The 15,101-nt window shown below is 49.8% G+C and overlaps 1 protein-coding gene across 1 annotated transcript in view; it reads right to left on the bottom strand.

Annotated features, from left to right (window-relative positions):
* Positions 1–15,101, bottom strand: part of LOC310784501 (glutamate receptor ionotropic, NMDA 1-like) — a gene marked incomplete at both ends in the record, with an annotated part of 339,903 nt that overhangs the window by 302,626 nt on the left and 22,176 nt on the right. The window contains one exon of the mRNA XM_083645485.1: positions 8,408–8,664. Within this exon, the coding sequence (XP_083501611.1) occupies positions 8,408–8,664 (257 nt within the window). The remainder of the gene's footprint in view (positions 1–8,407; positions 8,665–15,101) is intronic.

Here is a 15,101-nt window from a genome sequence, read left to right as displayed (position 1 = left end):
ATGAAAAGTATGGTACAAAGACACAGTACACAGCACAGGAAATGATAGGGTACATAATACAACATAGACAGACAGCGATAACGGACATGGTTCTGATGTGGATGAGTCTGACGTTTATGAACTTAGCAGATTTATTGCGTTTGGTATGAAAGATTTTTTGTAGAAGTTCTTGGTTGCCGCAGGAACTCTATAGCGTCTACCCGAGGGCAGTTTTACTTTGTGTCGAACTCAAGCTCTCACTCTAGTGCCATCTCCGCTGCACACGCAGCCACTGGAAGAATGTTAGGGATTTTGGGCCCCATGACAGGACATAGTATGGGCCCCACTGATGCCGGCGTCCGAAGGGGGCCGGCCGAAAAATTTGGGCTGTTTGAAGCTGATTTAGAGGATAATATCGCATTTTAAATTATATTAGGATAACACTGTAGTGTTGTCATTATTCAGTCTTAACCATCAATATTTGCTCCTTTTCTCACTCTCATCCCTGTTGAATCATCATACTCTCTCTCTGCTCTGAATACCCCAGAGGGAACAAAGAAACACTATCAACTAATGACTAGAAATAATATTGATACACATGTGGAGTCCAACAGGAGAGTGTTTAGCATGAGACTGTTGTGATATCATTATTCAGTCTTAATATCATTATGTTCTCCTTTTCTCATTGGCTGTCATTTGTGGGCTGCTTTTCCTTTCATATAATGGTCATTATGTGGACAAATAAATTGTGTTGATCCTTCCTATTTTTTTATTACTATTATTATTATTATTATTAGTATTACAAATAAATCCCCACAGACCCACTGCAATTGTGCCAACTACACCTGTACCATGTCATTCAACACAATGCTGCTGTGTGTGTCTCACCTCCTTCATCAGTTAGGAACGGCTTGCAAACAATTGTTTGCATTGATTAAATGTTCGCTAGACAGGAGGGAAATGTAAACACTCTGTGAAGTAAGCATATTTCACTAAGGTCTAACAGGGTAATTTCCAGTAGTTAAGAAAAGTTGAATAAATGTTCAGATGGCGCCGGACAGACTAGACCAGAGATACTCAACTGGCGGCCCGCGGGCGCCCCCTGTGCGGCCCGCGATGGAATTGCAAAAAAAAAAAAAAAAAAAAAAAAAAATGTAGGGCCCCTGTCAGCTTCAAGGGCCCCTAGAATCGTCCTAGGTTTCCCCCCCTATACGGCACCCCTGGGTGGCGTGGTACCCCCCTGGGCTGAGGCGGCCACCCTCATTCCTTACCCACGTGACTACGTCACGTCCGCCAGACCAGGGGAGGCCACTCCTTCGTTTCTTCCAGCTCGCTAGAGGACGTGTTTATTGAAGCTCCGTGTTAACTCATAGTTTGCGCTCTTAAGCTAGGCTAATTCTGTCTTATTTGCCCACCTTAAGAAGGCTTGCGTGGACGAGATTCTTCAGGCTTCGGGGACCCGATCCTGCATCTCTTCACCAGCGGCGACGGACAAGCTCATCATAAGCTAAGAGCATCTTGCCTTATTGTGTGGTTAACACCTGTTGCTACCGCCGTGTAGCTTGCTTCGTCCACCCCGGCTGGGGTGACGATAGAGAAAGGGCATTCTGAGAGCTAACTCGAGTGGTTGCCGCTCTCAGTTATTGAATAGATAGCTAGCTTGCATCCGTGCGGATAGCATCTATCTTGTATTAGCACATTACAATAGGCTACCGCCGTGTAGCTGGCTGCGTTCTCCCCGGAGGGGGTGACGTTCATCTGGGACTGTAACCCGAGGGTGCCGCTCTCAGTCGTGAATGGATAGCTAGCTTGCATCCGTGCAAACAGTATCTTCCTTTGTGTGCTAGCATATTAGGCGCAGGCTACCGCCATGGAGAGGTCCCGCGTCTATGTGCCGACAGGTCGCAATGCCGATAGCCCACAAGCAGAACCAGCTGAGCAAGGCGGCGTGCAGCGTGTCGGTGAAGCTAACCTCTCCCAGCCCCCACGCCAAACCTAACCTCCCCCCATACCTAAACCTAACCTCCCCCAGACCCTAACCCAAAACCTAACCTCTCCCACCCCCCACGCCTAAACCTAACCTCCCCCAGACCCTAACCCAAAACCTAACCTCTCCCACCCCCCACGCCTAAACCTAAGGTCAGCATTGCGGGTGGTCGGCATAGCGGGTGGACACCCGTGGAGAGCGCTTACGTTCACTCCAGCTGGAGTAGACTCAGCTCTCAGTCTTAATCCGTTTCACTACTGTAAGACTGAGAATATTACCATTTAAATCTTTTCATAACGTTAGGTGGTGCTGTTGGAAGCCTTGCATCGGAGAACCAATCATGAGCGTTGTGGGCGGGCCTGCTTTCTGGGAGCATGCAGAACCGGTGCTGTCGCGTTTGCGGAGAAACATATTAATCACTTAGAAACAAACATAACTTGTTAACTCATTCATGGCCAGTTTAGGACTGCCAATATTTAGCACAGGCCAAAGATTTTCATAATTGTTGGTCATCTTTCAAGACCCACAGTAAATTATCTATTAGCACCAGAGTGATTTGCAATACCTCAAAATGAAGATGTACGTCTCTGGGTTCACCAGGAAAAAAAAAGTGAGCTTTTAGCATGTTCTGTACTCTACTTATATCCATTTATATACACCCTGTTTTCACCCAATAGGTCTCTCTGAGATGACAAACAGGAGAAAATGCAATTTCTGTAAAATACACATTCTCAAGCAGAACTCGCTCTCAATTCTTTTATTTTGAACTGTATTGACATCAGACATGTAAATACTATTCGTTATGACACAAATGAAAAAAAAAAAAAATATATATATATATATATACACATGAAGTGCTTTTTTTTTACATTCAACAATACAGCAGTGTGAGTGAGTGTGCAGACAGACAGACACACAGACAGACAGACAGACAGACAGACAGACAGACACACCGACAGACAGACACACACACACACACACACACACACACGATCCCCCTTCGTTGCGTGATTTCTAACCCCACATAGGATAAGCAATAACCACGCCCTGTGGCGCCGGGATTGGCCAGGAGCAACACTGGAGGGCACGCAGCCCAGCGATTTCATGAACCAACTGAATAGCTCTTGAGAACAGACAGCGGGCTGCTGTGACTGCCGCTTCTGCCTTGTGTGTTTATTTTGTTTTGTTCTGGTCCACCCGTCGTCGTCCATGTCTCCCTGTCCTAGTATCCTCCCTGCCTGATCGTTCCCGTTTTCCCCTCGGCTATTCAACACGTCCTCACCGCCCCTCTGATCGATCATTTCCTCATTCCTCCGATGATCAAACGCATCTCTGGATTACAGTACTTTCTCCCATTTTCTCCGGCTGGCACACAGGAAAGCGACCAGCTCCTGCAGCGCGCGAGGGGCGTTTCAATGGCGTTTCTCCTGTCTGCACAAGGCAAGCTCCTTATCTGTTTTCTGCTTTTCCTCCTGCTCAATTTCAAAACAACAGCTGCGGTATGTGTTTGTTCACGTGTTGTCTTAGATGGTAGGGACCTGATACTATGTCACAGGCTGAGGAAGTGTTTGAACTACGCCCTGCAGTAATAAAAACAAAAACACGTCAAACACGTCATTGGCCCTCTGGGCTATTCCTGATAACACGTCAAAGACGTCATTGGCGCTGAATGAGTTAATAGGACGTGTTTCATCCGGCCCCGGCGGCTAGAGGTCTTTCCCAAAGCGATAAGCCCGACTCCCGAGGCTACGTTACAGAGCCTGCTGATGACTCACAGTAGCAAGCGCACCACTTCCGGGTAGGAATTTTTTTTGTAAAATAAACAACAGGTATAAACTCTCTTTGCAGCACATCAGTGTCTTGCTCTATATTGGAACTATGAAACATTGCATTGCCGCTACCAAATAAAATTCTAATAATAAATGTAGGCATGTCTGCTGCCGGCCATTCTCGCCGGGCTCTGAACCAGATTTGGAACAGTAAATTCCGTTTGGTGGTTAGGTGGCGCTGTTGGCGCCGCTCACCAAACGTCTGGAAACCGAGACTACGGCTGGAGTAACGTTAGAGAGAGTAGTAGCTCAAGAGCTGTGCTCTCAAGTTTTAGCTAGATAGCTAGCTCGCACCTGTGCGGCTAGCATCTGACCATATTGTGCGTTAGCACTTCTGCTACCCTTTTACCGTTGCACGCGCAGGTTCGCTAGCCTCAGGGCGGCTTACTGCATAGCTTCATACTTTAAAACCTCCACTAAACCGGGTACAGCCTGCGAGTGCTTGCTACGAGTTAGCTTCTTAACTCGTGCAATGAGCCAGGCGGCTGCCATGAAGAAGGGAGGGACAGCCAGGGGCTGCCTGGCGCAGAACAGCGGGAAGGTCATGGCCTTCTCCGACGCACCGACACCTGTGGCTGAACCTCACTCAGCTCTCCGAGCAGGAGAAGAGTAGGCTACTGGGGGCGAAGATCTCTATCCGGAGGGCCTATTCGGTCCTTCCGTGGAGGATTTGGCCCAGCGGTTGGAGAGGCAGCAGCGAGACTCCACTGCGGTCAGATCCCTCTTGCCATGGTGGCAACGAGGGGACGACCACCGGTTTTAGGTGGCAGGGCATGCGCCGAGCCGCCCTCCGGGGCCCCCGGCTCCGCAAGAAACCCCACGCCCGCGGGTGCGGGCCCCAAGCCAGGTTTGTGCGCCCTCAATGGCGGCACCCCACCCGGCCACAGTGGGCCCATCCTGGGTCCCACGGCAGGCCAGGATACACGGCTCTCGCCCTCAGCGTGGACGAGGGGGTGCGCGTGCGGCAGGTGACCTGGCCCGCTCTTAGTCGCCTTCCTTGGGGGAGGGAGGGACTATGAGCCCGCCGTCGTTGGAGCTCAGTGCTCAACTTCGGTCCGGAGCTCAACAGGGACCTGCCCAGTCCGCCACTCGCCGGCGCTATGCGCCCGGCGGGGGCGGCAGCTCGCCAAGGCCTGGGCTCGGAGCAAGCCTTCGGCTTGTAGCTTTAGGGACAAGCCCACCGTCCTCGGCGCCCAAGGCCCGAGTTGGGTCGGGAGCTCTCCCGGGGTCTCATACCCGTCATCAAGGCTCGCCTTGGTCCATGGCTACGGCCTGGCCTCGGCTGGATGCATCCAGGACAAGCCCACCATCAATGGCGCCGTGGGCCCATTGTCGGTCGGGAGCTCTCCTGTGGACCCCAGTGCCGGACGTTGGCCCGCATTAGGCGGGGCCCAGATCCGCGTGCGGCCGGGCTTGAAAAAGGACGTTGTCTCCGCAGTCCCCCCAGCCCGTGAAAGTCGCGCGGCGGGAGGATTACTTCGATATGACGCACCCACGGGGCGCGTCAGTAGTTGGGGTGTGCATAAGGGATTTTCCCCCGGCATGCATAGCTTCTACGGAGCTGACCATGCGGCAGGGGGGCGTAGCCTCTCACGTCCTGCTCCCCCCATTTTCTCCCCGCGTCAGGGCACCAGATCAGGTCCTGGTGCCCAACAATATACTCATGACCAGAGGGGCGGTTTCCGCTCCTTTTGGCCACAAGAGACCATCTTTGTCCAACAGGCTCAGGGCCTGGGAGCTTCTATGTTTCCCGACCCCATGGTTACGGCGCACCCTCAAGAAGGGATACGCTCTCCAGTTTGCCAGGCCTCCACCCACGTTCGACGGGATCCCCGATTCGGCCGTGGAGGGGGGGTCCATGGACATACTCCGCAAGGAGGTTACTTCGCTCCTCGCCAAGGGGGCGATTCGCTCGGTTCCCAAGGCAGAGGTGCGCTCGGGTTTCTATCACAGGTACTTTGTCGTGCCCAAGAAGGACGGCTCCATGCGTCCAATTCTGGACCTTCGGCGTCTCAACAAGACGCTGAGGAAGTTCCCGTTCCGAATGCTCTCTTTCCCCTGCCTGTTCAACGCGTTGAGGCCGGGGGATTTCTTTACTTCCGTGGATCTGAAAGATGCGTTCTTCCATGTCCCCGTGGTTCAGAGACACAGAAAATACCTGAGGTTCTCTTTCCTGGGAAAGGCTTACGAGTTCTGTGTCCTGCCGTTTGGCATGTCTTTGAGCCCACGAACGGTGTGCGTGGAGACAGCCTTGGAGTGGGATTCGCGTCTTCCTCTATCTCGACGACGCTCTCATAGTGGCGGACTCGAGGGTCCGTGCCACGGAACATATCAAGGTGGTGACCGATCACCTGCAGACCTTAGGGTTTTTGGTGAACTGGCAGAAGAGTTGCCTCGTCCCAGCGCAGGTGGCGACCTTCCTGGGGCTCGAGCTGGACTCCCGGGCCATCCTTTTGCCAGAGTGACAGGCTCGCACAGTGCAGACGGAAAAGACGCTAGGTCTGTGTCCCTCCGTGTCAGTGCATCAGTGCACAGTCATGCTGGGGCTGATCTCAGCAGTGCATGTGCTCCCACTGGGGAGACTGCACATGTGCCCGTTCCAGATCTGGTTTCTCAGGCATCGCCTGGACCCGGCCAGGGACCGTCATCGCAGGGTTCCTCTGACATGTCCGGCATGGCGGGCGCTGGCCATATGGGCTGACCCCCGTTACCTCTCAAGAGGCACTCGGTTGGGCCCTGTCCCGCTCAGGTTGGTTATTCGCACCGACGCCTCCCTCTGGGGATGGGGTGCGGTTTGCGGGCGCTTTTCGCCGAACGGCCGGTGGGAGGCTCAGGAGCTTCGCCACATAAACATGCTAGAGCTGGAGGCGATTCGCCTGGCTCTACTTCACTTCCAGCGGCATGGATGCCATGTTTTGATGCGTGCGGACAATACAGCGGCGATCGCCCACCTGAAAAAGCAGGGCGGTATGCAGTCGGAGGCGCTGAACCGGTTAGCAGCGGAGATTCACCTGTGGGCGTATCCCCGTTTCATTTCATTGTCAGCGGTTCATCTGCCAGGCCGGCTGAATTTCGGGGCCGACCTGCTGTCTCGGGCGAACAGCAGGTGCCTCCACCCTCAGGTGGTGGAACAGATTTGGGCCAGGTTCGGCCGCGGCCACGCCCGCGTCCATCTCTTCGCATCGCGGCGCGCGACGCGGTGCGTCTTTCCCAAATGGGACTTGGTTACGGTGCTGGACGGGCTCGCGGGTCATCCGTTTGAGCCCTTAGACTCCGCCGATCTGTGGCTGGCCTTGTCGTCAAGAAAGAGGGTTGGTGACCTGATTGCCCTCTCGGTGCAGCAGGCCTGTATGGTTTTCGGGGATGATGGGCGCAGGGTTACGTTGCGACCTAACCCAGCTTATCAACGTAAGAATATTAATGCCAGCTTTAGGTCTATGGTCATAGACTTGTCAGCATTCTGTCCCCCGCCATTCAGTTCGGGCGAGGAGAGACGTTTGCACATGCTGTGCCCCGTAAGGGCGCTCTCGGCCTATGTGGCCAGGACGCGTTCATTACGCACTACAAACCAGTTGTTGGTCTGTTTCAGGCAGAGGGCCCAGGGCGGACCCCTTTCCAAGGATCGCTTATCACACTGGATAGTGGAGGCGATTGCTTTGGCATACTCTGCCGTGGGTAAGGTACCCCTGGAGGGTATCAAGGCGCATTCTACACGGGGCATTGCGACCTCTTCCGCGTTGTTGCGTGGTGTATCAGTGGAGGACATGTGCGCTGCGGCCTCATGGTCCTCTCATCACACGTTTGTTAGATACTACAGCCTTGACGTGTCCGGTTTGCGTTTCGCGCATGCGGTACTGTCAGTGGCAAGAAGGTAGTATCGTTGCCGCTCCAAATGCCACACGGTTCGGCATGGGCATTTTGCCATGCGGCCGTGGTTCACCGATGCCTCTCGGGTCGCTCTGAGGAGTGCTCCCGGCAGCAAAGGCGGTTGAATTTGGCACTAGAGTGAGAGCTTGAGTTCGAAACGAAGTAAAACGTTAGGGTTGTGCTACAACCCGGGTTTTACGAGTGAGAACGAGAGCTTTCACTACCCAGCCTTGCTGCGTCGATGCGTCGTTGGATGCGTCGTTCTCAGCGACCTGGAAGAAGGAGTGGCCTCCCCTGGTCTGGCGGACGTGACGTAGTCACGTGGGTAAGGAATGAGGTTGGCCGCCTCAGCCCAGGGAGGTACCACGCCACCTGTTGGTGGGTGGTTGGTTTTATGTAAAGATCATTTTTGGAGCAAAAATAACATTCTTCCAGTGGCTGCGTGCGCAGCGGAGATGGCACTAGAGTGAGAGCTCTCGTTCTCACTCGTAAAACCCGGGTTGTAGCACAACCCTAACATTTTGTGAACTCTTTAAAAAAACTAAAGTTTATGTGAGTCGTAATTTGTGTTCAGCAGGATAATCTTCACAAACGTGAATCACTTTTTAAGCATTTTCTGAAAATCACGTTTAAAAAGATGAAGCCTCACCTGAGTTCATTTGGAGGGTTAGTGAGGGTCAGGACCAGCTGAGTCCTTGTGTGTGTGTGTGTGTGTGTGTGTGTGTGTGTGTGTGTGTGTGTGTACCTGGTTGGAGATGAGGTCCTCACACACAGACAGGGCCATCTGGATGGCGTTGGGCTTGTGAGTGACAGAGATGGCGTTCATCTTGAAGGTGTCGCGGCCGTAGGCGGCGTTGGCCTGGCTCACCGCCTCCCTGAACACCTGCTCGTAACGCTTCTGACTCAACACTGCCCCCACGTGGACGAGACGAGGCTCACAGCCGCACCGCGCCACAGAGAGGCACTGCAGGCATGCCAAGAGGAGCAGGCCACGCACACACACTGAGGAGAGATGAGAGGGTTAACATGCAGGGCTCACACACATTTACAATGACAAATCAGACTTTTTGAAGATTTTGGTTAAAGACGTTTTTTGCTGTGGTTGTTTTTGGTTCTACATGACTTTTATATTTGTTTATGCCTATTGAGGTGTGGGATTAATTTTACATGGACATTATCCCATCCCACAGACACTGACCTTACGTACGCCCCCACCCCCCACCCAACTCCCCATTACATGATTATATGTCACTTTAAGGGCTTTTGCCTTTTGCATACTTTCATACTACGAAAAGCCCCTAGGTTTCCTGAATCTCACCTACACAATTTGCCCTTCTTTACTGTTCTTGTTGTGTTCCTACTGCTCTTATCGTGAATATAAATACATCTAAATCTCAGTCGTCTGTGTCGGAAAGAAACCTTGTATCTCCACCCCCACCCCCCACACACACACACACACACACACGCACACACACGCACACATGCGCACACACGGGCATGCACACACACACACACACACACACACACACACACACACACACACACGCACACACACACACACAAATGGATTTAGTGGCTACCTAGGGATGTCACGATACTAGAATTTCTACTTCGATACGATACCCAGGAAAATATTGATACTCGATACCATTTTCGATACCACGGGAAGGGGGGATGATGACATCATAAAGAATAAAAGCATAAAAATAAAGTTAGATGGATAGACAGGCGCACACTTCTCCATAATCTAGGCCTGATAAAACTTTGAATTTAAACAGCAGATTACCCCTGTTCTAGCCATCAGAACACGTTTAGCTTGTTGAATCAACAGATACCCACCAATGATAGGGAGGGAAAAATCAGTGATTTTTCATTAAAAGAAAGCACTGATGCTATCAACACTGTTGCAAATGAGTATTGTATCCATTTAAAATTGTTACTATTCATACTTTCGATACTATCGATACCTGTTGCAAATGTGTATTGTATCCGATTAAAATTTTCAGTATTGATACTTTTCGATACTATCGATACTTTTGACAACCCTAACCCAAAAATAATAACCTGTGAAAGTTTCATGTACTTTGGACCAGTGAAAGATGTTATATTACTGGTTATTAATGTTGTTATTACTATATTACTATGTTAAAATTTGAATGTTTTTTTCTTCCCTGTTAATTTTTTTTTTTTTTTTGGCGATACAAGGTTTTCAGGATGACAGCGACAAAGTTCAAGTTCAAGTCAACTTTATTGTCCCCGAGGGTGCAGCCAGGTAAAAACAAAGAACACAAAAAAACATAGGCACACAGACTCAGGTACAAACAGAATAATAAAATACATGAAGTGACAAACAGAAATCATGTGTGGCCAACGCTAAAACCATCATTCGCCCCCAGTAGCCTAATTACATGGAAAACTCATCATCAGATTTCGTCTGGAGTTCAATTAGCTCGTAATTGGAACTGTACGTCACGCCAACATCGTTGGACGAGCTAAAGCTCAAGTGATCTACAGCGGTGTTTCTCAATCATCAATCTCATCATATTTTCAAGTTGAAGCTCAGCCCGTGAGTCCATGTTTGACGAGCTCTGTTTTTATGCTAGAGTGGAGCTTCTGGTGTTTGGCAGAAACTAGACATCCAGACAAATATGTACATATCAGCCATCTTATGATATCTGAATGAAACTGGGCTAATTAGAATGACAAGAGTCAGCTTTACAGCCATGTCTGACATGTCAGCTAGCTACATAGGCTTTAAAGGACGGCTTTACTGATTTTCAACCAGATTTGTATCATTACAATGTCAGTAGTATGATCAGAATCAGAATCAGAATCAGAAAGACTTGAATGATCCCCAGGGGGAAATTGGGACAAGTTACAGTAGCTCGTTCACAGAACACACATAGCATAAAATAAACAGTAGTAAATGCGATATTAAGCAAAATAAGCAGAAGAACACAACATAGCATAGAATAACAGTAGTAAATGCGATAGAAGCAAAAATAAGTAGAATATGTCTACGTAAGCAAAATACGTAGAGTAAGTATACATTCCGTGCCAATTATCATTATTGCACCCTGGACTTATATTAAGTCGGCTTGCCCTATACGTTACACGTGGCTCAGCCAGGCACAGTTAACCTATCGGCTGGCTCAGTCTCAGGGAGACTGAGCGTCTCCGAGGTGCTCTTTTAAGAGAGGCATTAAATAGACCAATAGACAAATTCTGCATTGTGCCGCTGCCGCAAATGTGCTCCGATGGATCGCTCTGCTACAGCGAGAGGCCAATTTCTTCTTGAAGAAGTCGCTGAATATGCCGAGGAACGAAAGGGATGTGTAATGTTTTGGACCATGGATCATTGGGGTTTAGAAACTTTTGTGAGGAGACGGAAAATAAAGTAGAAGAGCCAGCAGCATCGAGTGAGTACTGTAATAGCAGAACGTGTAATACATTACTATACTGTTTTGGTCTTATAGTGGCATCTGGGAATAAATTTAGTAATTATGTGATTATGTTTTTCATAGCGATACAACGATACGTGTAACAATATGTTACTATACTGTTTTGGTGTCTGTGTAAAGTTAGTCCTGATAGCTAGCAGTAGAGTATGATGATAACCAATCGTATTTTGCATAATAATATTTAGCAGAACATTTGTATGCAAGTCAAACGTTACACTGAAAATAGTCTTGCCGTTCTAATACTGTTTTTTCTTTGTTTTTTTTGTTTGTTTGCTGACAGTGTCGTGATGTCCTGATAGCCTATCGACATTTCCTCCAGTGGGGACTACAGTGCGAGAGAGGGAGGCATCATCGTATTGTTTTGCCAGCATGTTGTGCAGGCGATCCATGTACCCTTCACCTGATAAACAATACCGTGGCTTCCAGCAAACAATCCATGGCATAGAGAACATTTTCGAAATCTTAGAATTAGCTAGACATATATTTTTCATTTTCTGTAGGCTACATCTTATTATTATAGTTTGCATAGTGTTTATATATTGTCAGAACCTGTATTAAAATTTTAAATATATGTTGCTTTGGTTATTTGCCACTATAATCAGTCATGCCGGTATGGGGTTGTAAAAGCTCTAGCGAATAGGTTGATATTTACATTAGATGCAATAGATTCTTTGAGTTCTTTGAGCAGTTATTGCTGGCATCTATTATTTCTGCAGCTGCCTCAATACTACTGTGTTAACCAAAGAAACGTGAACTTTTTACTGTTGTAAAAACAAAGTATAAACACATGGGATGCAGAGCTGTTAAATTTCACACCAACCTATAAAATGTCTTAATTTATGATCAGTTTGTCATAGAAATCCTACTGCATTTTCTAAGACAGTATATGGTTCTCAAACTTTTCATGTCCCCTTCTGTCTCCGTGGCTAGAAAATAACTTTGATAGTCCTCTTTGAAATGACTAGGTTATTGCAAACTCGCAGGTCCAAGCTAATGGAGGCCTATGCTAATGCTAGCTACCTAGCGTTAGGCTAGCCGTAGCGCTCAATCTTTTGGGGAAAAATGCAAAATAAGCACTTTGCCCGTTTCCTCTGCTTCTCTCCTCTTCTTCGCCATGCACGCGCTAACTACACATTTAACCCTTGCCATTATCGTTTGATGAACAAACGAAGTAAAGTTGAGTAATAGCAAGATTGCGTGCAAACAACTTTTTGTGCATTACCGCCACCTACTGGAGTTTGATGTCTTCATAGTGGAAGGGCCTGCCTGCGGGCTGGGCGTGGACTTATTAGAAGGCCACGAGCCCAGTGCATTGTGGAAGTGGAGTATTTCTGCCCCTTCGCACCCGCCCCTCCCCTCCCACTCCCACCCCACCCCACACAGTGCATTTTCTTTGATTTATCTGGCTAGCAACCATCAATTCAAAAAAATTCAACGGATCCCAACTCCATAGGTCCGTTACATTTAATAGATCTTCATATTCACCACGGAAAAGCCATCCTTTAAGAGCTCTCCAGGGTCCTAAAGACAGTGTTCTGCGTGCCATGAAAATGTTATTCTCGCCTTTTAGTCTTTCCATATTTCTGCACACTGCGGTACCTAAACATTATATAAAAAAAAGTCAAATTAAAATGCATAATTTCAATGACCAGTTATGTTTGAATATCACCATGCAGCTGACATAACATATTTACAGACCAGTTTACTTTTTCAGCTTTTTTGTCATGTTTTTTCTCTCTCATTTATTGAGAAGGTGGTCCTTGGACATTCAGAATGAATGAATGAATTATACATAATGAACAGAAACTCATACACCAGTATAAAATTGTCAAGGAATTCACACACAATAAAGTCCGGGAGACTTATTTCTATTGTGCTCCTTAAAGCCCCATTCAGCAACTTTTCCAAGTTTCTCTATTGGGGAAACTGCGCCCTCTGGGTGCAATAGTATCGGTATCGATATCGCCGTTCAAAGTCAACAAAACAGCACTAGAAAGCTCTATGCATGTTGTGACATCGGGTACTCACCACGTGATGAAATTGTCAGGATCGGAGTTAGACGTGTGGATCTATTCGCGGGTAGTTGATGAAGCTGGGGTGTTGTGGAACTTGATGGCTGGGGCTGCACAGTTCGAGGTTTGGGAACGGTCGCAGAGATTGCCGAAGTTGCTGGTTGCAGGAGTTGCAGGTTGCAGACGTTGCAGAGATTGGTATGATCCTTGATCTTGATGTGAATTTAGATTATGAATCACTGGCGAGGACCTGCAGGAACAGGCCCTTATAGATGTGAATATGACATCACCTGTGTTATGACATCACCAGCGAAAGGCATGAAAGACGCTTATGAATCATGACATCATCAGTGATTGATGACATCATAGTAGGAATGACGACGTCAAAGTAGGAATGATGACGTCATCTTAACAGTACCCTCCCCTCAACGGACGTCACCTGGCGTCCAATGGGGCCATCAAGGATGGCATCTGGGAGACAAAAAATCCGTAGGTTCTGGTGGAGGTGCTCTTCCGCAGGTGGTTAGACGCAGGTGGTTAGGCCCCAAAGGGGGTGTAAGAGAGTGAGGTGCCCTTCAGCAGGTGGTTAGATGCAGGTGGTCAGACCCCAAAGGGGGTGTAGGACAGTGGAGGTGCTCCTCCCTAATACAGGATATCGAAGCCATAGATGGACCGATACGTAGATAGAACTTCCACCGGGTCCGGTGGATCCTCTGGGGCCGGCCATCCCCCGGGGCACGATCCAAACACGGGAGGCTGGAGACCATCAAAAGGGTCAAATGCCGCCGTCTCCGAAGGCAGAGCCGCAGGGGGATCTGACACAGCGAGGCCTGCCCTCCCGACCTGTAGTTTGGGGGGGTCACCCACCGTCTCTTCCTTTAAACGCCTCTTATTTCTTCTTGCTCTTGACCGAGGGCTGACGACACTACGGGAACCTCCCAGCATGAAGCTGGGACCTACGTGTTGGTCAAGGACAGGAATTGGCTGCTGCTGGGGTACGGGTTCAGACTCGGCGAGGGGAAGGTCCACAGGTTGTGCCTCAGGTACAGGTTCAGACTCGGCGAGGGGCAGGTCCACAGGTTGTGCCTCAGGGCCAGTAGACTCGGAGGCCCCCTGCGGGGGGACGGAGCCGATCTGCAGGCAGCGATTGAACTTCCCAATGAGACGGTCGACAGTCCTCTCCAACTCGTTAACCCTCTTGGAGACACACTGCCACTCCTGGGTCCTGCAGGGAGCGCTACCCAACCGTACAGATCTTTCGGCTGGACACGTAGAGTCTTGATCCACTGAGAGTACCACGGGCCGGCGAGCGGTGGGACCACTTACTGGACGCCGGGAGCAGGAGGAGAGGTAATGCCCGGCTCGACCACAGTACAGGCAGCTCCGGGTGTCCAAACGGCGCTGCCTCTCCTCTGGTGTGATGAGAACCCTGCCGGTCAGATCACGGTACAGATGGCTGCTGGGACTCGAATGTGGCTGCCCCTGCTCTGGGATGACGCGAACTCCCCCCCAGAATATGCCCTTAGCAGCTGGAGGCGGCCGAGAGGCAGAGCTAGAAGCAACGGCCGCTGTGGACGGGGGAGTAGCAGGTCTGGAAACCTCCGGAACGGCGGTGCGCTCGAAAGCTGGGGCAGGAGGGGCAGAAGGCTGCGGAATGGCACCCTGGGGGCCTAGCCCGTCGAGAGGATCTAGCCGGCCAATCAAGAGGGCGTGCCGATCAGCGGCTTCGGAAGCCAGAGCCTGGATTGCTTTTTCCTGGTGGGCAATCAGGCGTCTTGACTCAAGTGCGAGGTCTCGCAGAGGCTGCGGAATGACACCCTGGGGGCCTAGCCCTTCGAGACGATCTAGCCGGCCAATCAAGAGGGCGTGCCGATCAGCGGCTTCGGAAGCCAGAGCCTGGATTACTCTTTCCTGCTGGGCAGAGCTAGAAGCAGCTTGAGCAATCAGCTCAAGTATTGTTTCAAAC

Source organism: Poromitra crassiceps, assembly GCF_964638095.1.
Source record: "Poromitra crassiceps genome assembly, chromosome: 10".
Taxonomy (NCBI): domain Eukaryota; kingdom Metazoa; phylum Chordata; class Actinopteri; order Beryciformes; family Melamphaidae; genus Poromitra; species Poromitra crassiceps.
The sequence above is the reverse complement of the archived record's forward strand: the minus strand, read 5'-3'. Positions and strand labels throughout refer to the sequence as shown.